The sequence below is a fragment of the Anopheles bellator genome, chromosome 2 (genome assembly GCF_943735745.2).
Source record: "Anopheles bellator chromosome 2, idAnoBellAS_SP24_06.2, whole genome shotgun sequence".
Classification (NCBI taxonomy): domain Eukaryota; kingdom Metazoa; phylum Arthropoda; class Insecta; order Diptera; family Culicidae; genus Anopheles; species Anopheles bellator.
Window position 1 is genome coordinate 42,694,456 of NC_071286.1, and position 24,871 is coordinate 42,719,326.

The 24,871-nt window shown below is 48.5% G+C and overlaps 1 protein-coding gene across 1 annotated transcript in view; it reads right to left on the reverse strand.

Moving 5' to 3' along the window:
* LOC131207572 (mucin-5AC) overlaps nucleotides 1–22,469 on the reverse strand; it is a 49,228-nt gene extending 26,759 nt beyond the window's left edge. The window contains exons 1-3 of the mRNA XM_058200190.1: nucleotides 22,452–22,469; nucleotides 20,867–21,272; nucleotides 12,975–13,393 (exon numbers count right to left, since the gene is read on the reverse strand). Coding sequence (XP_058056173.1) covers nucleotides 12,975–13,393; nucleotides 20,867–21,272; nucleotides 22,452–22,469 — 843 coding nt within the window. The remainder of the gene's footprint in view (nucleotides 1–12,974; nucleotides 13,394–20,866; nucleotides 21,273–22,451) is intronic.
* Between the last annotated feature and the right edge of the window lie 2,402 nt (nucleotides 22,470–24,871).

A 24,871-nucleotide genomic window follows, 5' to 3' on the forward strand; every position in this document is an offset into this window, starting at 1 on the left:
CGAGGATCCACTTCTTTCCGTATTTGGGCTGGACGTGGACGAACCCCGACAACCTGACCCTGAGACCGAAAGGTTATTTATGAACCGTACCTTATTAAAACAGAGTTCCAGTGCGTTTCCGGGTTTCCGGACCCTTGAGATGGTTGACCGAAAATTGGTTTCGTCGTAACCTTTATCGGTGTCCGTTTTGGGACACACTCCCAAGTGCATTCGATGCTCCAAGGGCTCCAAGGTACGGAGAAAATCTCCTCCCCCGGGGACCTACACCTGACATGGATCGAACATCCCAGCAACAAGGCTAGGGCCGAAATCCTGACGGTCATCGCCCGGGAGCTTTGGGCTGGATTACGGAGCAAATTTATGGCAACTGTCGGTGCGCCCACTGCCGGAAGCGATTATATTTTGGAATAATTCTTTTCCTGCCCAGCCATGGAAAAAGAAGCGTGCTGTGGGTAAGAGACAGGATGTGAGAGAATGAGAGCGAGACACAGTGGTCCTGGGTGGGAAAAAAGGTCGACAGCAAAGTGCGTACCATATATCTTCGTATTACTAATAAACGGGCGGCATCCATAAACAATGCTGCATCATGCGGCGGGTGCGCCCACGGCCCACCACCCAGGATACCCTCGTCAGGACGAAGTGCCACTTCGCCCCGACCCGGGGGCTCAGCTATTTACAAATGAATCCCAAAAGACTCCTCCATCACAACCCGGGCCGGCCATTGGGGTTTTCGGTGGTGGAAGCGGCGCCCAGCGTTTATCACTATCGAACAGGCAGACAGGGCTGGTTGGTGGTGGTGGTGGCGGCGCCGGCTATGTTATCAGCATTACAACCCTTTTTACGGTTGATAGCAAAATAGCTTTTAATTTTCTCCGAGGGCCGATTAAGCTCAATTGCGTCCGGATCGTCGGCAGAGGTCAGTCGGTCGAAACTATTGACGACTCGGACCCAGGACCGAAGGCACAGAGGACGTGGAGGCCCGGGGAGTCGTAAAGCGGGTCCGACTGCTTCTACTCCCACACTCCATTCGGTGTACGAGAGAGCGAGAGAGGTAGAGATGGGAAAATTAAATCGTAACCGTATGGTTACCGGTAGCAGGTTGTCGATTGGTGGGCGTCCCTGTCCAATGGCTAGTGTCCGTCGCCAGCATCCACCCAACGGTACGGGTCCGGGTTTTGCGAATGGTCATTCATTTTCCTGCGGTCCGCCAGCGTGACATCCGTCCGGAGGCGGCCGGATCCAGAGCGGAACACGACTGTCGATATTAGAAGCGATTAAACTTTCATTCCGCAAACCGTTAAAATGAACAGCTTTCGAGCCGTTCATGCGGTAAATCTGGTCCGCTCCGGGTTTACAACCCGGACCGCCGGTAGTTGGGGTCAGTGCCGGAGTTAAGGGGTTTTTAATTAAGCTGGGAGTAGCGCAGGGAACCGTGTCGTGACTGTGTCAACCCGTAAAGGACTCAACACTGGAGCTGCTACGACAGATGCGGATACTGAGGGACACGCTGATTGAAATAATAGACCGTGGAAGGACATTCAATGAAGTCGGTAATAAGCCCACCGGGATGGGTCAAGGTCACATCCTGTTGGGGTCCTGTTCCAAACGAAACCCTTTGCAATGCATTCGATCTGACTTTTTGACTTCGAACGCCTCGGGAACGAAAATTGTTTGATTTGAATTGTTTTGACGTTTGAGTGACGAAACAGCAAGGTCCTGATATTAGGCCCCTGGTCTCTCCCTGAAGTCTTAAACCAACACTCAATTAGCGGGCGCTTCGTGCGAATTACTTTAACCGTTACTTCAGCCGTCCACAGAGTTTCGCCTAATCGAGGCGAGGTTTTGCTGAATGAAAAACAATTATTTGTCATAGTTTTGCTGTGTCGGTTTGCGAGAGATTGCGAATCAATTCAAGCCGGGCCTCCTCCCCGGGACGGCCAACTTAGGGCAACTTTCGCATTTGAGTTACAGGCCGACGGGTGGCAACAGTCGGTAAACAGCTTGCAAATTGAACCATTAATTGGACATGAAAGCAATTACCGGCGCACCAGTCGTCGTCGTCACTGTGGGTGCTTCTTCCGAAGGCGACGAAGAAGCTCGTCGTGGTCGTGGCCGGGCCTAAAAAGCAGCAGCAGGGTCTTGGGCCGTGTTTGGGAAGAAATTAATTAATAATGCTCTAAAAAACCAATCTTCTTCTGGCCCGGGCCGGCGAGCGCTTGAACGCCTTCGAGGAAAACAGGCTGCCGTTCGGTCGTGAGACGCCACACCGTGCCGCTGTAGGGCAACTGGGCACTGAGGTCCTGGGGGCGTGGAAAAGGCTCCGCGTAGTACGAGTTCGCGCGTTCGCGACCAAGACCCGCCGCCGAGCATCAACAAACACTCGTAACGCTGATGGATCCGTGAGCGAGGCCGGACGCCGGCGATGCCGCTGCCGGAGCTGGGTGTCTTCACCGTTCGAGGCGGACCAAGATGACTACACAGTTGTTACACACTTTTTGAACGCTAAACATACATCGTTAATTAATTCCCCTCGGAAAGCGTGCATCTGGTTAGTGGGTGGTGGGCGCGCACTTCCGTTTCCACAGCTGTTGATGCCGCCGGAAATGGACGCGGCCAACTGTGCAGTGCGTCTTTGTGCCTCGGGTGGAGTCAGTGCGGCCCAAGAGGCCTTCGGCGACCCCGCGAAGGACCGGCCCCGCGAAGGAATACCACAAAAGCAATGCGGAGCAAAATCGTTAGCGTAGACGGGTCGGCATCTGCTCCGGCTGTTCCGTAGCTGCTGGAGGCGGAACTAATACCACACGGATGCGCATATTTTCCACTTCAAGTTGTGTTGATAATGGCGGACGGCGGTTGTGTTGATAATGGAATTAAACGGAACTTCACTTAGTTGATATGCTCTAAGGTGCTATGGAAATGGCAGGAGAATGTATTCAAAACGAATGAACTGAAGCTGAATAAATTCAGCTGTGGAGCTGAAGAATCCTTTTTTATAAGCCCCAATGCGTCCGATAATTTAAGGGATTTAAACCAATCTGCCAAAATATAAGGATGTATAAGGATAGTGTGGTGGATACAGACTCGTGCAATAACGTACCAGCGCGAACGTAGGCCACCGCAAGAGTTAGGACTCAGCATAAACGCGATCACGCCATTCGGGTCGACGATCGCTTATGCTGAGCGCGGCACAAAAGAGTCATGTAGGCTACCACCGAATTTGGGCTCGAATGGATTAATCGATAATCGATAGAATTAATCCAAACGCCAGTGCGAGCGGTCGCACCCTGTGCATATCGCACTGGTTAAGCTAAGTTGAATCAAGTAAAAACGGGAGTGAAATGAAGTATGCAAAAAGTGTAACAAGTGTTTGCTACTAATATGCCCATCATTTCATTGTTCAGTGTTTGCAATAGCTTCTAGCTATTGCAACAGATTGTAATGACTGTCATAATTCATGTTTCAGATGTTACCATTTTGGCTGGAAAATTGTGTAGGGTGAAAACCAAATGTCGTCCATGGTTTCAGCTTCAATTTCGCAGAAGACCCAATCTGCCCACATTTCTCGGTAGCATACGACATACGGCGACGGTTGCGGCGGCTCTTTCTTCATTTTCGAAGAAAAGTGGGCCGACGATGCCGACGATGACCAAAATCTACACCAAACCTTCACTCGTTGTGGGAGCATTGGCTTCCCTTGCAAGACGAGTTCCGAGGTTTCCGAGCCCCAAATACGACAATTCTGCTTACTCACATAACCACCGGTGGTGGAAATGAGCTTAAATGAAATGAGTTTATTAAATTTTGAAAATGTCTCCAACAATTGTTAGAATAAAAAAGAATTGTTAGAATAAAAATTAAGATTGAAGGGTAATCGGTAATTTAGCATCCAAAAATTTGACGGATAGCCCTGGATCTTGATATTTGACCGAAAAAGACAGAACGAACGATGAAAAATTTGTAATGATTCTATAAAAATACAGAAATCTTTGGTTATTCTGTACACGTTATAAACAAATTTCTCTTGGCAGATCCTTAAAGAAGGCCTTAAATGTTTTTTAAATCAACTCTATAGTAACTAATGTGGTCGGCTGCAAGATCGGGTTGGTACTAAAATAGCTCGCTCTAGCTAACTAAAATAGCTTGTTCTTACTCTAAAGCTGGCCAGAATAGTTTCGTTAAAATACCGACCAACTAGACGCAATGAACCGAAATCAACAATTCATTTGGAGTTAAAAAAAATCGTTCATCGGCAAAAAAGCTTTCACCAAGCCTCAGGCTCTCAACAACCAGAAGAAAAACAACATGATGGCGATCGATCGAAAGGATAGGTCGACGAAGCCCAACAAGTGCCTGATGGCACACACTGTGCGGCATGCAACTTTTGCCACCGTCAGCACAATGGAACTCACCAAGGCATGGCAGTGCACATGGTGACGACTCCTTATTGTAATTACGTGACACGCACACACTTTCCGGCCCGGCATGGCAAATCTGGAACACCGGTGGGCCCCGGTGGGTTCTGCAAATCGCCAGGTCTGCCCGGCCTACGTGATCTGGCCCCTGAAGGGTGATTGTGTGCGCTCGTGATTGCGTGAAAATATGATAAATTTAGTTGTCACGCAATGGCATCGTTTAATGAGATTGCTGCTTTCGGTGCGTCCGCTCCGTCCCGTCGTTCGTTGTCATCGCCCTTCACCCTCGGGGGGGTGGTGGGGGACCGTGACCACATCGATCCGGCGCGAGTATTCGACGAAGGCGACGACAGCTCGGCGGGGAACTGCGCAAGCAACTGGTTGCCAGTGTCTCGGCTCCCCGGTGGCCAGTTAACGTTAACTGAGTGCCCGGGTACGCCGTCACAAGGCTGGGGATGGAAGTGTGGCTGCGGTCTACCACCGGGCGTATCCTTCCGGCGATCCTTGGCCGGGTGCGGCGGTAACCGCACAGTTCGTTCGATGAATTCCAACGGGGGCTGAATTATTGATGAGACCTGATGGTTATGGTTTAGGCGTGTTTTATGGTTGTCCGTGCGTGCCTGCGCCCGTGCGTGCTGACCCAGTTTGAGTAGCACCGCCCTCTTTCCATCCCATTCGCCGAATCAATTCACTCCAGTTTTTGCCCTTCAATCGTTGGTGGATTTTTTCATCGACAATTCTGCTGACACGCACTCCTTCGTTTGCTGACGAGTTACGGGACGGCGAAGCTCTTGTTAATTTGATCGAAAGGAATTGCTACTGGCGATTTTTTTCATCTTCGGTTTGATAGAATCTTTGGTTTATCGAGCAACGAACAAGTTGAACAGGTATTTACTTTAGTTATTAATTAATTATGGACTCGAGCTATGTTTCTCTATTTAAGTTAACACGTGTTTGTTTATGAAGACGCTCTTAGTGATGCCAACATTGTCGTAGTCCTATTGTTCTACGCTATTTCCGCAAAAACGCAACATTGTAACAATCTAAACAATCAACATTCTATCCTAAACTTCAACTTTCTCAACATAGAAACAGTGTACGAAAAATGACGCAGAAACTTCCTATTGAAAAGACAGACCATTACAGCAATAAAGAGGCAGTCTGTCAGATGAGTGAGTAACAGTTTGAATCTAGTATTTAGTATTTCATCACATCCGATATGACAACAGTTGTAGAAATTATGAAACTAATAAAGTTACTGCACTGTAGCTTTGTGAAACGAATTAATGTTAAAGTAAAATGCAAATTCAATTTAAAGACATTAATGATCCAAGAGACTACGATGTTACGAACTATGATCATCAAACATTGATTAAGGCTGCATCCAGATGATGATTCTCACCAACGGTGTTTAAACTTGAATTGACGGAAAGAAAAACTTGCAATAGCGTGTAGTGGGAAAGAATTCTACCTTCCCTATAATTTAATCCCTTTTAAATTGTTCGTGACAAATACACGTCAAAAGATCAACGTTAATGGTCCATATTTTTGCGGAAGAAGCCACTTTGAAAGTATCCTCACAAAGCCGGCTAATTGATGTAAAAAAGATACGTATTTTGTCGGAATACGGAAAAAAATGCTTAAGCTTTTATTGGGTCAACAGCTGTTGGTAGAACTGCGTTTCAACCGTTGTACCAGGCTTTGAGTAGCTCAAAATAGACCTTCGATCCAACCAAACACAGGGCATTGCTTTCCGCCCATAGCTATGAGGCCGTGCTGCGGATATTGATGGTTCTCGTGAACTTACCCAAGAACGTTTAGGCTTAAGGTTCTTCAAATGAAATCCCCTTTAATCGTCAGTCGCAATCTGATCCCATTTTCCGATCGTCTGGATCTTTTAAATGGCCTGCAAGTGTAAGGAGATGGCTTTTTGAGTCACATTCAACTGATCCGCGAGTTGTTGTTGAGTTTGACTGTTACCTTTGCCCAAAACATCTGACAGTTTACTGTCCTCGAACTGTTTCGAAGGTGTTCCACGCTGGCTTTAAAATCTTAATTTTTTTCATAAAATCTCCATACGTTCGCCTAGCATTTCGTATTTTGGAGACACAACAGTCGACCCGTTCAAACCTTCTCAAACATAACATGCAGACCAATCCTTGTTTTGTTTTAAGTTGAAATCCTTTACCAGATGTAAAAACAAGGGACTATTGTCAAAATAGCATAATAATGCCGGCTAAAATCCTGGTTTGTCCGTCTGCTTCTCTGTTAAACAACATTCATAAGATCTGGGCAAGCATTTGGATAAACATCCAGCCATTGCCGTACAGCCTTCGATTAAACACATTGTCTCTTAAGGACCATCGAAAGACTGGCGGCGGTGATGCTGCGTGCATCAGCGTGAAGTAATTCTTGGAAACGGAAACGCTCGCTGTCAAGTGGAAATAAAACGGGAATTACTTAGCCAGGACAGGGCCACACGGAACCGATGCCCACTGCGGACGGTTGCACCACGGCGCAAGGCAAACGGTTTCCAGACCTTGTCCCCTCCTTGATGATCCTGATTGCCGTTTGAAAGTGCCAACATTTGCTGCAATGTTTATTTCGCCATTTTTGCACCGCGTGTCCCGGGCACGGAGAAGGGTTCCCCGGGATAGCGCACGGCGAACTTCCATCCGGTCGATGGCTCCCCATTTCCGGCTTATGTTTCAACTACCCATAAGCACCCTAACGATCCGTACCGGCGGCGGCGGTGGCAGCGACAGCGACGTGGTGGTGCCGTTTCTCATTTTATTTTTATTAGTTCATTAACTGCCGTGGCCGAGAAGCTCCTGGTCCGGTCCGGTCTAGCCGCTCTTGCTGCGTCCGGTGTCCTTTTTTCCTATCCCGGAGCCTGTTTGGTGGCGAAACCGGGAATTCATCCGGTGGCGAGTCCACCGGGTCCACCGAGCATTATTTGATGCTCTATCAACCGTAATTACTATCCGTTCTTTCCTCTCCACTCCATTGCCGCTCGCCGAACCCCCAAGGTGGTCTTCGGCTTGAGGCGCCGGCCCAGAGCGCCTGGCAGCGTCGTCCGTGGGTGCCCGTTTCTCGCAAGGATCATCACGGCGCACGGGGCTGGGGAAGGATAATCGTTAGTTCAAGAATTAGTGGGCTGGCCGCCGGAACCCCGGGGGGAAGCGACCGACGCATGAAGCTCGGCCGAGGCCCGGGCTCTTCAGAAGACAATAAAAATCTAGCGCTCTAGTCCCTAGGGGGTGTGGGTGACCGTAGGACCGGTGGACGGTGGAGCATAAAACCGCACTTACAAATGACACACTTCCGGCGCGGGGTGCGGCATGCAGGGTGCGAGGGCGCGCACGGGGGAGGAAGTTTTAATTTATGTCGAAGTAATTTCACCCTACCGCCTCGGTCTTCGCCGTCCGCCGGAAGCGCTAGGCTCCGGCGGGCGCTGTACCGTAAGGCGCTGATTAAACGCTGGTTAAGAGGATTGTCCTTCCCCGCGCTCAGCGCGTCCTCCGGACCTACCAGGACCGTGCAGGTGTGTTTGAAGTTGTGCCACGTCCTCACACATACACGCTGCCGTTGATTACGGCGGATTTGTAGCCCGTTTTGGTCCACTCGTTTCGGTGTCCCGGAGAGTGAGCGGGAGCGGGTTTTGCTTTCAACTTGGACTTTTCGTGAATGGACACACTACCCAGGGGTTGGCTTTTTGGAGTAGTAAACTTTTCCAAATATCCTCGTAGAAAAAGGGCTCCTGTTTTGCACTCGCTCAAAATGCACTCGCCACAGACACGCAGCGCAGCGTGGCGTTGGTCCGGGAGATCGGAGGCACTAATCGACATCAAAAGGATTCTGTCATTAGCGTCGGAGCGCGCAGAGTCCTGCGAGTGGAAGTGGATGCGCCTGGCCTGGTGGAAGCCCGCAGCTTCGATCCACGTTTTATGCCCAGCCTAGATCAGTTGTATCTGTTAATGAGATTTTAATTTCCTTCCTTTTATGCTCCGACTTCCGGAGCGAATTCTTTGTCCGCCACGACGGCCCAGAATGCAGCGGGCTGCAGGACTACGGAGAAAAGCTTACCGGTGGAATCGGGTATTGATTTTGCTTCGTCACACCGTACGGCCATTCGCTTCGGGCCAGCCTCGCACAGTCTGGTTTTATGTGGTTTTCCTGAACTTTATCTTTTTCCGTCTTCTTCAACTCAACTTTCTTTTTTAAGTAAAGTAATAAAATTGGAATCTCTTCGTTTCGTTTTCCAGGATCCTTCTCGGTGAACCGCGCTGGAAATAGTCTTCATCAGGGTGTCCGACGAAGAGAGTGTCCACGAAGATGACCGACCTACGGCGCTTCTGCCGCTCGATAACAAATTGCGCCTAATGGATACAAGTGCCAAAGTTCAGGGCGGCAGACTCGCAGGTGGCGTGGCAAACGGGGTGCCGTTTCCGGCTGGCCCCGGCTGGATGATGGTCCGGTATCGACCTCGGTTCGGTGGCCCGGACCTTGGCCGAACCTTGCCCGGTACAAATTAATGACCGTCAATTGCTGGTGATCTATTGAGTACGCCACGGGAAAAGGAAAAGCCTTATTAATCTCAAGCCTTTACGCTTCGCATCCCATTTCCCGGACGGACCGGGGGGCCCCCTTCGCCTCACGCGCCCCCCGAGTTTCCCTAGTGTTGAGTTCGGGCAAGATTTAACAAGTTGCCTTTCATCTTCAAAGACGGAAACGGAAAGACCGGCAGGACTGGACTTGAAGCTTGGGCTTCGTGTGCAGTGGACGGTGATTCTCACAAGAAATTGGCACCCCGTGACGCATCCCGGTTTGGGGCGGCAGTTATTGGCCTAGGAACCTGTAGTCTCACCGTTTCTTTGGCGAATGAATTTTGTGACTTCGTCTTCCCTTTTTTTTCGGTGGCTACCTATTTTCTGTTGTCATAAAGTTACAGATGAAATACCTGCCCAAAGCCCACGGCCAACAGTGGTAAGTGGGGTGACATAAATCCCGGAACCGGGCCGGGCCGGACGAGAGATTGTAGAGATGAAGATTTATAGTTTATTACCCTTTACTCTCGGTTTCCGGGATTATTATCTACCTGGTTGGGTAGGTCGACAATCTCCGGGTGGCGGCTGCCGTGATGAAGTTCCGGTGAACCGGTCTGGGAATGGAAATTTCTCCATTTTTCCGGCCAAGATGCCGGGATCCTGGCCGGCCCGGTTAGGTCATCGCAATTTTCACTTCAACCCAGCGCTGGCCAGTGTCGGGTTGATTAATGATGGAAAATTCGTTTTGATTTGATGGCCACGGGACCCGGTTGCAGTGTCTCCGGTCAGAGTTCGAGATTACTCGCCGTGTACCGTGTGGTTGGAAAACGGAAAATTTAATCGACTGGTTCACCGGCGGCCTGACGTATTACAGGTTTTAGGAGAGAACAGTATAAAGGCCTGAGCGGCGAGAAAAGTTAGTACTCAATTCTTAAGTCCGATAATTTCCGATCCTTACGCAGTGTATCAACCCAAGGGCCATGCTTCAAACACGGGCAAACACGAGGACCTTGACAAGTCCGCTGTTGTGAGCGGGATAAACAACGCCCCTGTGGAGCCAAAAATAGGTCCTCACTGCACCGGGTTCGTTTTAATGATGATCATGTTTTTGATCTGTTGAATGTTTACCGTGGGTCCCCCGCACCGAACCCGAAGCGGTTGTGGGTGGGAAAACAAGATAGGTATCGTTATCGCGGCTACGGAAAGCCTCCCCGGGGTTGGCTTTGAAGTCGGCGCTTTCACTTTCCACGAAGACGGTACGATGTTTGGATAAATATCGTCCGCCGGCGGATGTCAGCGAGTCGGATTCACGCCATGGTCCGGATCCGGGATTCCCCCCCCAGCGTGCCGCTGCTGTCCTTCCGTTCTAATTTTCTTCATTTCCAGCAGTGGCCGTGGCCGTGGCAAGAGCCTTAGTTGATTGATCGACGAGTAAACAGGTGCCGTAATGCGACGATCAATAATACATCCAACGTGAAGCTCCAGTCGAGCCGGTACCGAGACGTGTACCTCGCAGGAGCCATTCGGGAACGTTTCCATTTCCCGTGTAGCTTCTTCAGAGTATATCAAATTTTCCATCCCTTATCAACGGAGCATACTCGGTGCCGAAGCGGAAGCAGAGCTCGGGTTGGAAAATATTTATAAAGCACTTTTCAGTCCCTTAAATGATTTTAATATCATTCTCTATCTCTCTCTCTCTCTCTCTGTCCATATCCGTTGTCGGGGCCGATGTGTGCGATTGGACGCCCTTCGGAAGGCGGAAGAAAAATTAAGTACGGTATTGGCACAGGAAACCTTTTCCGTTTCCGGTTCCGGTTACTATTTTGCATTCCCGACCCTCGTGCGGTGCGGTGATGAGAACATCGTTAGAGAGGGGTCTTCGTTCCGCTGTTTAGGGTCATTGGGAAGGTTTCGTATCGTATCATTCGAATCCCTGTCCCACCAACGATACGGCCGGACGTGGTTTACTTTGATGTAGTGAAGTCGCGTAATCGATACTCGTCGGAGCGGTGGAACACGAAACGGTCAGGGGAATCAGAGTCGCGGGCGAGCTTGGTATGGGCCGACGACCTAATGAAGCTTTTACCTTCTCAACGTCATTGTGCATAATAATGCGAGAAAATGGAGGTGAAAAACTCTTCACGTATTTGTGAGAGTTGCCTTAAGGTCAGCGCGGGGACAGTTGACAGCTTCAGCCGAAAGGCATCCGGCGCCTAGATTGGGAGCATTAATTGCGATGCAAGCATAAGCTGCCGGACGGAAGGGGTTTCTTGATTTGGAAACCTTGTTCCGGGCCGTTGCCACTGCGGTTAAAACCCGTCCGTTCGCCCTCCCGGGAATTGATCAACGGACTCGCGTACCTTCCATCTTCTATGCTGTGAATAGAGCACCCCCAACAAGCAGCATAATGGAGCGTCAGAGTCTCAGGATTCCGGTTCTGTCCCGAAGATGGGCCCCGTATTTCGTACCTGGCATTAATCACCAAGGGACGGCTCGAGCCCCGACTTCTCGCCACCGTCGTCGGAAGAACGTATTCGCTCACACCGATCCGGCTCAAAATCGTACCGACGGGAGTCACGTTTTCGGCAACGTTCCGTGAAGCGCTGTCGAAAGTCGGAAAGGAATTCGTTTTCATGCTAGAATACGTCACGCCATGCCGTGCCAGGGCACTAGCGGCGGTGCACTTAGTGCGCTTTGATCCTTTTCGCGCGGGCACGTACGAGAAATTAAATAAATACTGCACACGCTCGCCGCCGTGGCCGAGGTCCCTTTGGAGCTATGGCGCGCCGTGAACCTTCTTGCATCGCGATTGAATTGGGTGCCTACAGCTTCCGGGGAGCATACGTGCCAGGGGGAAAATATGTTGGCACGAGATACGAGCTCCGGCGGTGTGCATACCGATTGTGGGGTAGATCCGCGTTCGACTTGTCGGAACAGAGCGCAGCCAGGTGAACTCGGTTCTACTACAGTGGCCATAAAATATCGGGAATTTGCGTGTATCTCAAAAAGCTCTTTGGTTTATTCTTTTAAATCTATGTAATTAGTTTTAAAATAATCCCTGTTCCATACACTACATCTATGTCTGCTGTTTTAATATTGGCCTTCAACACATTCTTCGCTTCGACTCCCATCTCACCAATCAACTGTGAAAGATGTCCACGGAGGCGCCTCTTGAGAAAACCCACAGTGAAAAGGTACTAATTCAGGCGAATACGGTGGATGCGGAATGTTATGAGTCGAGTTTGTGTTGAAATGGTCACAAAAATGTGATGAAAAAACAACACGAGGAAATTTAACCGAGAATTGTTTCTCCAAAAATGTGGTCTTTTTTACGCATAGTATTACGCAGACTGCGCCTAGTATTCGAATAGTATTCTTTGTTGACAGTTTGTCCAGTTTCGAAAGAATTTAAATTGCACCAAACCACGAATAATCGAAGCCAACTGGTTACCGTTAATTTTTGGCCACAATAGTACTTCTTCCTTATAAAAATTTAGGTAATTGGCATGCATCTGAAGGTGTATTCGGAGATGTTTCTCACAACGAACCGATGTCGGTATCCCATTTCTGCTGATTAAAGGCTTCCGGTTAAGGAGCTCTCACTGGCTTGGACATAACACTTCCGACCGAAGCTACAGCTATAATTAAAACCTTAATCCAATGCAGCAAGGTAAGTGATTTGGCTCCTGTTGCTGCGTAAAATAAAATAAGCTTAGAGAGACCCATCGTCTAGGTGACGAAAAGTACAGGGCATATAACTTGCATCATGAGAACGTGCATGCGAATAAAGTCGATTGAAAACAACGTCTTTTTCAGAAAGATCTTTTGGGATTGGGTCCTTGAACTCATGTCAAACTCACACGATCTGAGTAATGTTTGGAAACGTTTCGAGTGTTGGCCCTGTTAGACTGCCACCAACAAGAGGCTGATTGTGGTGAGATTTACGACCAATCCCACGTCGATGGTTTGTTGACTTACAATCAGTCAATCGATAATGAGTCAACCCGGGACTTACCTGGCACTGTTGGGGTCCGTGGCGCGTCGGCGAGACGGTCTTGGGGCGCGGTTTCTTCACCAGTCCGCCCAGCGGCGACGACGAGGCGGACGGCGACGAGGACGCCGAACTGGGGCTACCGGAAGCCATCGCCGGTGAGATCGTCTCGGAGCGCCCGATGGCCGTGAGGACGAGCCCGCTGGCGGAGCTGGGACTGGCGGCACTGAGGCCGACACTTCCCAGGCTGGCCGGCGAGCTTTTCACGGTCACCATCGTGGTTCCGTGATGCACGACGCTCGCCGCAGTCCCGACCGCGGACGGCGCCAGGCCGCTAATGCTGCTGCCGCTACTGCTAAGCTGTGGTGCCGGGTTGCTCCCAAGGATCGTGCTGGTGACGGCGACGGTGGTCGACTTTTCGCTCAGTGCCGCTGCTTTGGTGACTGGCATGGGCGAAACCGGGAAAGAGAAAAAGAACCGAAACCGGAAACGGAAACGATTGAATGAAATCCGATCAATAACAGAGAGCGAGCGACAGAGAGAGAGAGAGAGAGAGGGAGAAAGGTCTTCTTGCGCGCCATACCCGGTCCCCGGAGCTCGAAATGAGATTTCCTAATCCGTCTCCATTTCGCCGTGCCGTTGCGAGCGACACTGCCTAGAAAGACTCCCTCGAAACGGTCGCTTCCGGGGCCCGGCAAGCGGAATTGCAGCCCCGCCGGATTAGCCACGTTTGGGGACGGAGGACGTAAGGGAACCCGGTGAAGGCTCGGGGCAATGGAGTGCCGGCACAAGATTGCCCACCGAGAAGCTGCAAGCCGGAACCGGCAAGAAGCTCGCACGCTCGAAGAAGAACGCCATAGGCCAAGACCGAAATGCAGACAAAAAAAGAAAACGGACCCCGAATTCATTGCCCGAAAAGGGACTTTGATCTTCGGCAGCGGATTTCGGTTCGGAGGAATTTGTCCGGATTAGGGATAATTGAATGGAATGCAATATAGATGCATGGCCCGGTGCTGCACGGAGCTGCACGAAACGTGGAATCCCCGTGTGCACTTGGCCGGGCGCTGGGCGTTTCCGACGCAGGGCGGCTCCACTCGGTCGATAATCCAAATTAATTTCCTGTTGGCAACGGCTCGAGAAAGGCGATGTCGTTCGATGCGACATCGGGCCATCGGAAATGCCGGTGAGAGTTAATGAAGCCGGTTGCCAAAAAATCGTTGCAGTAATCAACCCGGTTGGCCGGTTGAACCTGCGCATGAGGAGAGTTTATTTGACGGTAATCGTATTTGGCAAAGCATGGAATAGGTTCTAGAAATAAACAAAATAACAAGGTAATTTAATTTGCGAAATAGTTGCAATTACATACAACACAATCCGTAACCGATGGCTATCAAAAACAAATCGTAATTAAATTGAAATGTCTGAAGCACTCAAGCTGCTAACTCAAGCGCAGGCCAATCCGCTACTCAACCGTTGGTAAATTCGATATTTATTGGCAACAATCTAGCGGTCGGCCACACGATGATGTCAATTTCATCAAACGTGGCCCCGTGGCCGTCATCGAAAAAAAAACGCCGTTCTGCTAGCGACTTCCGCCGGGTCGGTTTGTGTCGAATTTCAGCAAACATCGAGTTCGCTATTTTATTGTAGAGTTTGCTATCAATTTAATTTGTGGCATTCAAAAGCTTTGAACTTTGGTGCCTGGAACATGATGCAGTGCACTGGAAACAGACAAAAATGTCTAGTTCAGAGCGCGTGCTGCCACGTCCAGAGCGAGTCTCAAGCGGCATTCCGTGCTGTTATTCGCTAAAACTACTTTTCAATAAAATGGCAAAAATGCGCAAAGCTGCTCCCTGTAAACGGTGCATCTTTATCGTGACTGCATTCGCTCCAGTAAGCGGACCAGCGTATTGCTTCGCACGAATCGGTTTCCATTAACAAGCGGTTGCAACAATGATGGCAACAACGATCCACGGTGCCGATGCGAGAGCATTCGCTCGCATTCCTTATCATGCGCGCTGCGCCACTTTTTCCGGAGGATTTTCCGGGGCACTTGTTTATTGTTACGCGCTAGCTGCTTTCGTGGTTTTTCGTTCGTTCGTCCTTTCGTGCTACATTAAAAGCTGGTTGAAAAATGGCATCATGGCGATTAAAGTTCGATTCTTCTTTTGGGGCCATGTGCAACCTGTGCTTCTGTGTTTGTGTCGCCGAACGCCAAAAAGATCACGCGACATGCTGCTTCCATTACAGTGTAAGGCTCCGTTCCACGCTCACTATTCTATTCTCACTCACTATTCCGTACAATTCGTTCAACCAAACGGATCGCTAAGCGGATTGACTTTGAATATTTCCTGGCCAATGCACATCAACACAAGGGCATCGAAGAGTGAAAAGTCATAGGTGTGGTTTCACTGTGCACTCGTTTTTGTCAAACGTACTTACATAAATATGACTCGGCTGATGCGTCATGCTTTCTCGCCATCATGAACAACTGCATCAGGCTTCAGAGGGCTTTAAACTTCAAAATTAGTTGTTTGCTTTAAATTGTTTATAAATTAGGTGCATTAAATTGTTGTTTAAAAGTCAACGAATTGAATTAAAATTATGATATGACAGCAGGCTTACAAATTTTTCAATGGATCTTCAAAAGTGACCCAGTGACTTCAAAGGTACGGATATTGCAAATTACGGATAAGTTGCAAATTAAATTCAAACTCTTTTCGACCTTTTGACGGATGACAAAACATGGCATAACAGGCAAAATAGGCATACCAGAAAAGCATAGTGAAGAAGCCCTAATTGACAGCTAGAGCCTTCAGTTTACACAATTCGGTTTCAAAGTCTTGGGCCTGATAATTAACATGTTAAAGCCATTTGTTCCTTGTAACATAGAAACTAAAACGTAGATGTTATTGACCACCGGTGAACGTTATGTTTTTTTTCCTTTTTCGTATAATATCTGTGACTTGGAGTCTCCACAGATAACTTCCTTCATTTGTCCTTCGGATTCAGTCACTAGGCAGGACATTTGTACTACAGAATGGCGTCATCTTTACCTAGTTCACCGGTCGGTAGCACCAAGGACATCGCCGTGAACGCAACGGTTTGGTTCTGAGAGCCCATAATTAAATCCTGTCAACCGTGCAAAAGTGCAACAAACGGCAAACCACCAACAGCAGCTGCAGGCCGGCCTAATCTGGCAAACAATCGGTCCACCCGAGAGGCCAGAGGCCAGCGGCGGAAAGCTCATAATGCCGCGCTGTGTCCCTTAGCGGGACACGCTTCTCGCTGGAGTCTTTGTTGGCCACCGCGACCTACTATTTATATTTATGAGCACGGACCGGCCTGAGGCTGACGGGGACGGGGACCTCCCGGCGCTAATGAACCAGTCCCAAATGTCAATCACCGTGACATTTAACATACCCATGTTCATTAAAGCAGAAAGCCCGATTCTGAAGCCCACCACGCCACTCACCCACACGAACTCACGGGCAGGGTGCACAATGCAACGCGCATCCACCTCCCCGCTGGCCAGACCACCCGTCACAGCCGCGTCCGGTTTTTATCTCGTTCACCTCGTGACTTTTGCTCGGTGCCCCGGCAAAATGTCTATCATTAATTTCGTGTTCATTTTCCCGCACACACCGCCACGAGACCGGCTGGCTTCCGGGGCCGTGAATCGAGCGCCGCCTGGGAACGTGGGATGGGGATCACCGAAGGGTTGTTATCTACAAAATCGATCGAAACGGTGGCCGGACCCGGATTTGCCCGGTGCCGTGCGCAACGAGCGCAGAACGAGCGCTGGTCGGTCGGTCTGTCGCGACCGGACCGGAACCAGCACTGCCACGGTCCTGGCGAACCGGAAGAGAGGCCTGTGCGCCTTTATAATTTCGCAAAACTAGATAGATAAATATAAAATGCAAATAGTACACACATTTAATGTAAATATGCATGAGGTCCACCCTTTAAGCCCGTTCGTTCCTCTCGTTGGTCGATCCGGCGGTCCCGTCGTTGGTGTGTCCGTGTGCCCGAACCGGAAACCAGGCCCGTTTCTACGGAGCAGCCTCCGGAAACCATTTCGCATCACCGGTTGGTGCGCCGGTTGGTGCGCCGTTTCCGCCAGGATGTTGGCCGAGAGCAGCAAGACCGCCAGCGATCGCTTCAGCACATACACATGTTGCAAGCGGATGTGGCCCCAACCTGGGGGAAGGCTGCGCTTCATAAGACGAACGGCAAACACCGTTCGTAATTTGTACTGATTAAAAACAATCTTTTTAGGACTCCTTTTTAGGAGCACTCGGAACGCAACACACCTATCGATAGCGTAGCTCGGTTCGCCTGTCGGTAATTCAAAACTGCTTCGCAGAACATGTCACAAACGGTTCACCACCCACCCAGGGTGACAGCATAAAATGCAAACAACCGCAGACACATGCCCATTGTTGGTTGGCAGACAATTACAGGGCTCGGGTCGGGCTGCTGGTCGGGCTGGCAGAGGCCGATAGGTTTCTGTATGCGGTCGAGCCACCACCGGACCGGAGCCGGACACGCAAGGACCACGAAGGACAGTGCTGGTGGCGGTGTCGTAGGCGAAAGTCCTGCGCTGGACCGGCTGGACCGGTGGCAAAACTCCGATGGGAGTCGATATCAAAGCTCATGTGCATACACATAAATATGCTTTAAAACCATAAAAGCTGGCTGAAAACTTTATGCACTGTCCCGTCCCCGCTCCATAATGACCGCACCTACCGCCCGACCGGGTGCGGTTATTGAGGATCCGTTTCGATGCGGTGCAGGGTTGGACTTTTTCCGAACAGATCAAGGACGGCGAACGAAGGCTTGGCCGGTAGGCAGGCGCACCACCCTCAATAATCTTTCTTTCTCTCTTCTGTCGGCTGGTTAGATAGGGAACGGCCGATATGCAGAGTTATTTCAATAAATTTATGTTCTGGTGTGCCATTGGACGACCCCATGCTGACCTGACCGACCCGAACCGGTACGTCGGACGGTACCGTGGAAAGTGTGCTTTTTTGTTGGTGTTGGTCGCCCAGCTTTTCAGTTAGCGAACGGGAAAAACCGTAGCAGCAAAGCTCAAACGTTAAAACCTCCGGCATCGCTCGTATGCTCGGATATTGAATAATCATGAAACATGAGTCCATCGAGCAGGCTGCGCAAAGTGCAGGACGAGAGAGAGAGAGAGAGAGAGAGAGAGAGAGAGAGAGAGAGAGAGAGAGAGCGAGAGACAGTGGGTTCAAAGTTATGAGAATATTAAGTGCAGACTATCGACGGGCAGACGGTTTCGATAGCAACGCCAGCATACTGGGCTACGGAAAATAGAGCTCATCCTGCCTAGCGACCTACGGGTGACATTTGTTTTTGATTTCCTATCAATGGGCGGCCCACGTTCGTTCTTCTATTTTAAACAACACCTAACTAGGCGGCTACACGAAGCGTAAAAACTAGCGTAAAATTAATTTGTAATGCCAAACTGTTTACGCCTCGGTCAAAAACATATACGTTTTGACAGAAGCGCAGCAATTTGGCATTAATTTGTAATGCCAAAAACATTATGGGCGGTTGACTTGTTGATGTTTTGTTTTGGCCTCTTATTTATATTTTGGACGCTTCGTCAACGTTCTCGAAAGTGTTTAACTGAATTTATAAAAATTTACGAAAGTCTGCCATGTCTTTGGCAACTAAAAAATAAAAAATTATAGTAATCGCAATAAAAAGGCGGAGGCATACGATGCCATTTAAAAGCCGTTTCCTCGACACTGTAACCTCTTCGCACGTTCTTTTTTCGCTTTTTAACCAAAAAGCATAATGCTAAGGTAAACCAACACAGTGTTGCTTCCATGGCTGATTCCAACATGTCCAACCGACAAACTGGCACTTGGTTGAAATTTGTTCACAAATTGATTCATTCGCTTGCTCCAGCTCGTCGGCCACCATGCCGATCAGTTCGCGGTAGTCACACCGATTGATCTTAAAAACGCACCCCTTGTACTCGTCGGAAGTCCGCGTTAAGCCTTTCTTGTCGCCCTCCTTACTCGAAGCGAGCTTTATGTCGTATACCAAAGATGCCAAAGTCGTTGCCAAAGACATGGCAGACTTTCGTAAATTTTTATAAATTCAGTTAAACACTTTCGCGAACGTTGACGAAGCGTCCAAAATATAAATAAGAGGCCAAAACAAAACATCAACAAGTCAACCGCCCATAATGTTTTTGGCATTACAAATTAATCCCAAACTGCTGCGCTTCTGTCAAAACGTATATGTTTTTGGCCGAGGCGTAAACAGTTTGGCATTACAAATTAATTTTACGCTAGTTTTTACGCTTCGTGAGGCCTCCCAGTAACGCTTATATTACTCACTTCGAAACCGTTCCACCACACCGCGAACTTAAAGCTTCGTTAGGCTACATAATGCCGTGGCCCTTCATATTAGCATGTCCTTAAGCTCGGCTGGCGTTGGGCCGTACGGAACGGTTCATAAATCAATTTATCATTCACCTATCCCAGCGGCCCTCGTCGGGTAGCGGTCCACTTCCGAACCCAAGTTGGAACCTGCCGCAAGCGCAACACCTTTTCGGGCGGATTACCGTGTGCCGTTTTGTGCGATCTCAAGTTCCGGTGTCGGGCTTTGAAGGGCTTCGAAGCCTTTTCTCTTAGGGAACGGTGGGCCTCTCGTAGCCATCAGTGCACCGGTCAACAAGTGGGTATTGGGTTCTGCTTACATCACCATCGGTGCATCGGTGATCGGACTCGCTGCCAACTTGTTGCCGGGTTCCGAACGGTAATTTGTGGTGCTGTTAGCTGGCTCCAGGAGCCCAGGATCTGTTGCCGACGTGCGTACCTTTTGTCGGGCTGCTTCAGAGCTGGGTTTACTTCAATATTAAAGATTAACCGACAGGAGAAAACAAAAGTCAGCAAAAAGCTCCAGCCAGGTTTCGGATTTTCGGGCGCCCGTCGACGTAATAATGTTTCGCGCAATGCAAAGGAGTTCGAAAACAATATCACATCGAGCCGGTTAACATTGGAATACGAAATTTAACATTTCGCTCCGGTGGCGTTTGTTGAATCGGCAGCATAAGCATGGTGCATGAGGGGAGAGCCGTGGTACACAATCGCAGCGATTGAAATGTGGATCAACAGGATACGGGAAAAAAAGACTCAAAAAATGAAGGGGGAAGAACCAAGCGTCGGCGATACATGAATGTTGCATGAAGGCGGGTTGTGAAAATACGTTTTCATTTTTGCGCCCGAAGAAAAACTGGTTCGCACACATACTCCCGAGCCGTTCGTCCTGGTGCTGTTTGGTAAGCAAATACGCAAACAGCGCCACGGTGTATCCGGATGCATGGATATCACTCCGATGGGCGGTTCTATTTGCGCACCGTTTGTTTTAGCCGACTGATTTCGTGGTAAGGGCTATTGGGAACGAGAGAATGATGATGATGCGACGGGAAACACGTGCCAATGATCGTCTGTGAGCGGTTTTGTGTGCTGATTGCACTGAGTTCGACTGCCAATCGCAAGTGAGAGAGGGACAGAACCCCTGTCACCAGCGAGGCTGATTTGCAGGCTTGATTCCATTTCGAGAGGGTTGTGTGCTTTGCGGTTTCTGGGCAACATAAAACAGAGGTCCCTTGAGGGCCCCGTCCACCGAGTTGGGATGATGTCGACAAATTAAACTGGAAAATGTATCAAATTTAAACCGAACTCTATGAGAGTGTCTGAGGTTCGTAATGACGCTCGATCTATCAACATGCCATTTCCGGTGCATCCCGGCACGGAGGGCGGCAATCGACATGCCCCGAATAAGCATACTAATACTGGGAATGAAAAGGAATGAAGATTTGGACCGCCCTTTAACATAACAAAAAAAAAACTATGGCACTTGGTGCTACCACTCACCTGGTTCTGCCTTCAGTGTGACGGTGGTCGTGCCAGACGTGTTGGTGTTTGTGGTGGAGCTTTTGGCCAGAATGGAACCGGTCAGGTGCTCGATGTGCTGATCCGCCGTCCGGTGGTGGCTCGATGGTGGGGGACTGACGCAGTCCTGCAGCAGGTCGAAAGTCGTTCCGTCCGTGTCGGAGCCGACGGTGGACGCGCCCTGAAATGTGCCCAGCATGTCGGCCAACATTTCCGGATCCGGGTAGCCGATCGTGAGCGCTCCGTCCAGCGAACTGGCCCCATCGGGGGCCTGCACTGCCTCGCGGAGCTGCAACGTCACGGATCCTTCGGCCCCCATCGAGGCGCTACACATGAGCACACGCGGCGGCGCCAGACCGGCCAGCGGCAACCGGATGCTGTTCTGTACCTGTGAGTGAAGAATTTAAATTGAACGATTAGCAATCGTCAGAAGGAATATCCTTAAGTAACCGTATTACAGCTGTTTGAATCATTGGAATGTCCTAATGACCAATTCGAGATTAGGGAATAAAAAATAGTCACAGTGATTGTAGGGTAGTTGTCCTTTATAGCGGTTTTAATTTTTTTTTCTAATGTGTTACACGGGTATCCTTTTGATCGTCTTTTAATTCATGCGGAACAAATGGAGCCCAAACTTTTCATTTCTTCAAATCATTAGGTAAAATGATTTACCGTATTTTTCCGTGTATAACGCGCACCCGTGTATAACGCGCACCCATATTTTACGAGAACAAAATTGGAAAACAAATTTTTTACTTTACATTTTTCAGATATGTGATATCCAACAAATATCAAATGATAATAATGTATTACTCTAAATACTCTATAAATATTCTAAAGTAGACTAAAGATAAAATGCGTATACATTGCAAAAGACATACTAGTATTTTATATTTCGGAATAATCTTCAAACTCAGATTCACTGCTGTCTGACAAATTGATATTCTCCAATTGCTGTTCAATGTACTCCTCATTGTCACTCTCTGAAGAGTCCTCATAAATTGCGACATCTTCAGATCCATGCTGATGCCACATTTTTTAAATGATTTCACAACAACTTCTGTTTTAACTCCCTGCCATGACTTAAAAACGATATTGTATGGATAATTATATTCCTAACAAGTGTTTCATTTTATAATTTATTCAATAATACTATAGAATATGTACCTAAAAGGGCACATTTGTATGCTTGGAGGAGACAAAATGTTTACTACCCTTGTATAACGCGCACCCAGATTTTAGAGCTAAAAAAATTGGGAAAAAAGTGCGCGTTATACACGGAAAAATACGGTAATAATGTATTTATTTGTATTACATTCTTCAGCCAACTTTCTTGAAGTGAAAGTACCACATTAACCCGTATAACTTTTCATCCAATCCAATCCAATCCAATCCAGTCATCCAATTTGCATTAGATGCATTTGAAAGAGGAAGAACGTACCTTTCAAATTATGCTACTAACTAATAGATGGAGCAGCATTTCAATATCAAAATAAAAACATCTCGTTATTCATATTGTGTAATCAAACCTTAAATATTGCAATATTTGCAAATGTACAATCCCTACTGAACCTATAGATGCCATCTGCAAAGAATCTGTCGACGCCATGACACGCGCATTCGACGCAACATAACCCCAGAAGGGAACGAAGAACTTATAACTTGGTAGCCATTTTTCATCTTCGTTGAGAGAGTACGATGAAGAAATTTGAAAAAAGTGCCAATACGAACCACACGGCGATTCGGCTCGATGTACGGAACTGACCAAACCAAAAGTGAGACCCGATGCCATCGCAAAATATTGATGCCAGATGACGAATTAGTTCACATACCCACGGCAAGAAATTGTTGATTTGTTAGAATGGAATCGTTCGGCGACAGAAAATAGTTCGGAGTAAAGAACCGCAAACGTTACGCGGCACAAGAATGATAAATAAAGGAAAAGTTACTTTAGAAAGGAATGATAAATGATGAAGTAAAAATAAAACTTTACAAACCTTCAGAAAAGTTGGAACAGTACAACAGGAACAGGCAAAGAAAGTCAAATGAAGCGGAAGGAAATGAAAGAAACTAAACATTTCGTGCCGCGTGCAGCTGTTCGTGGTTTGTCATCCTGCCGATTAAAACATTATTTTGCTTCACTGACGGCGTTTGCTAACCTTCAAAGCAAAGAACGGCGCACCGCCATCTTTAAATCCGCGGCATGCATTAGAAATTGTCACCCGAAAACATAAACGCAGCGCAGCTCGTCGGTTGTAACAAATAAACTGCCGGAAATGTGCCCCAAAGCGAGCGGGTAATTTGAAGTCCGCGCGTGGAACATTTTATGGTTCCGCGTGCATCGCAAAGCGGATGGCGCTTTGGGTGAGGAAAGGGGGACGGATCCGGGGGGGATTGCTAGCCGGTCGTCCGTGGACACACTGTCGATTTGCCGGGGGGCCGATCGTAAACCACGGCCTTGTCGCTACGCTGCGCCATTCGCTGTCAATTTGAATAACTGGCGTTCCTTTGGGCGATGTTTTATGGCATTGCGGTGCGGTGCGCTGCCTCGCCCCGCCACACGTCGCTACCGCTCCCGGAGGGTTTGGCGCAAGTAAGTAAGTCGTCGGGCCGACGTACAATTGTCGAATGCGCTTGGCACAATAAAATGGCGAGCGCAAGAAAATGAAATTTACGAATCAAGTAATCGCGCGGAGGGTCTCTTTTGGCGCAAGGATTTTCCCGAGAGAAAGCGACGGCACGGGTGGGATTTCGGGTCCTTAATAAGGTTACTTTTACTCGGGGATTTTCGCAGATCCCGATTCTAGTGTTCAGCACGTGGCAGACGAATAGGGAGCACCTCTCCCTCACATTTGACCATTTGAACACGAACTCGGTTTTGGTTTGAGCTTCTTTCCAGACGATTTTCCAAACCCGATCGTCCGGCCCGAATAGCGCACATTCCGTCGACAACGCTAAAGTACTCCAAATGCTTTTTGTTGTGCTTTGCATGACTCAATAGTGAGGATAGTTGTGGAGCCTTTGAAACGTTTACCTTCAAATGAGTTACGAGTCTTTCAGACAGAATGGCTTCGATTTGCCGATTATTGCAAAATGATCAAAAAGGATCATTTAGCCAATCGTATGTCATATGTTAGAGGTTCTCAATGTATTGCTGTCGACTATTACCGACACGGCTACGTTTAACTCGGGGACACGGTTTGAAATTCAATTATCATGTTGGTGGTTACGACGGATGGTTAGTTTCAGTGATCCGAGCAAAAGCCACACGCAGTCGATGCGGAAAATCCATACAGACTTCATATGCTATCCCACTAAGTTCTCGGTAATTTAATGAAATACCAGGATGCAAAACTCAGTTATGAGGTTACAATAAACTGGCGACCAAGTCACAATAATTGGCGCCGGAGGGATACAATAGTTTTGAGCCTGGATGTGCATTGGAATCCCGACATGACTCCATGCCGTGAAAATATTGTTTGTCCCAGCATTCTTCGAATTGTTCGCAATTATTGGGACTTTTCGTTTTTTATCACTCTAATTTTGAATTTATACGGAAATGATCGGAATTTATGAAAATGATCGGTCGCCACGTCGCGTCGTTTTCATAATTCTGCGCGTCAAAAAAGATCTGAATTGTGGAGAGACAATTCTTATTGATTACGCCGCGGTTTCGTGATCATTTCGCCACAACCTAGGCCCATACCTACCCATATAATCACCGTATTCACTAGACGTAACACCATCTGGCTTTTGGCTATTGGTTCAACTCAAGAGACCGTTCCATTTTGAAAAGTGGAAACGATATAGGTTTAGAAGAATAAAATAGATTTTTCGATATTTTGGGCCCTTAGCAGTATATTGATTTTAGTTGCAGGCCAACATGAGCAGAGCTGATGGAGATGGGCATGGACGAAGACCGTATATCTTTGCAACTGCTTTACGTTGGAATGTCGCGGTAACTTGTTGTGCACTCGGCTCATCCTC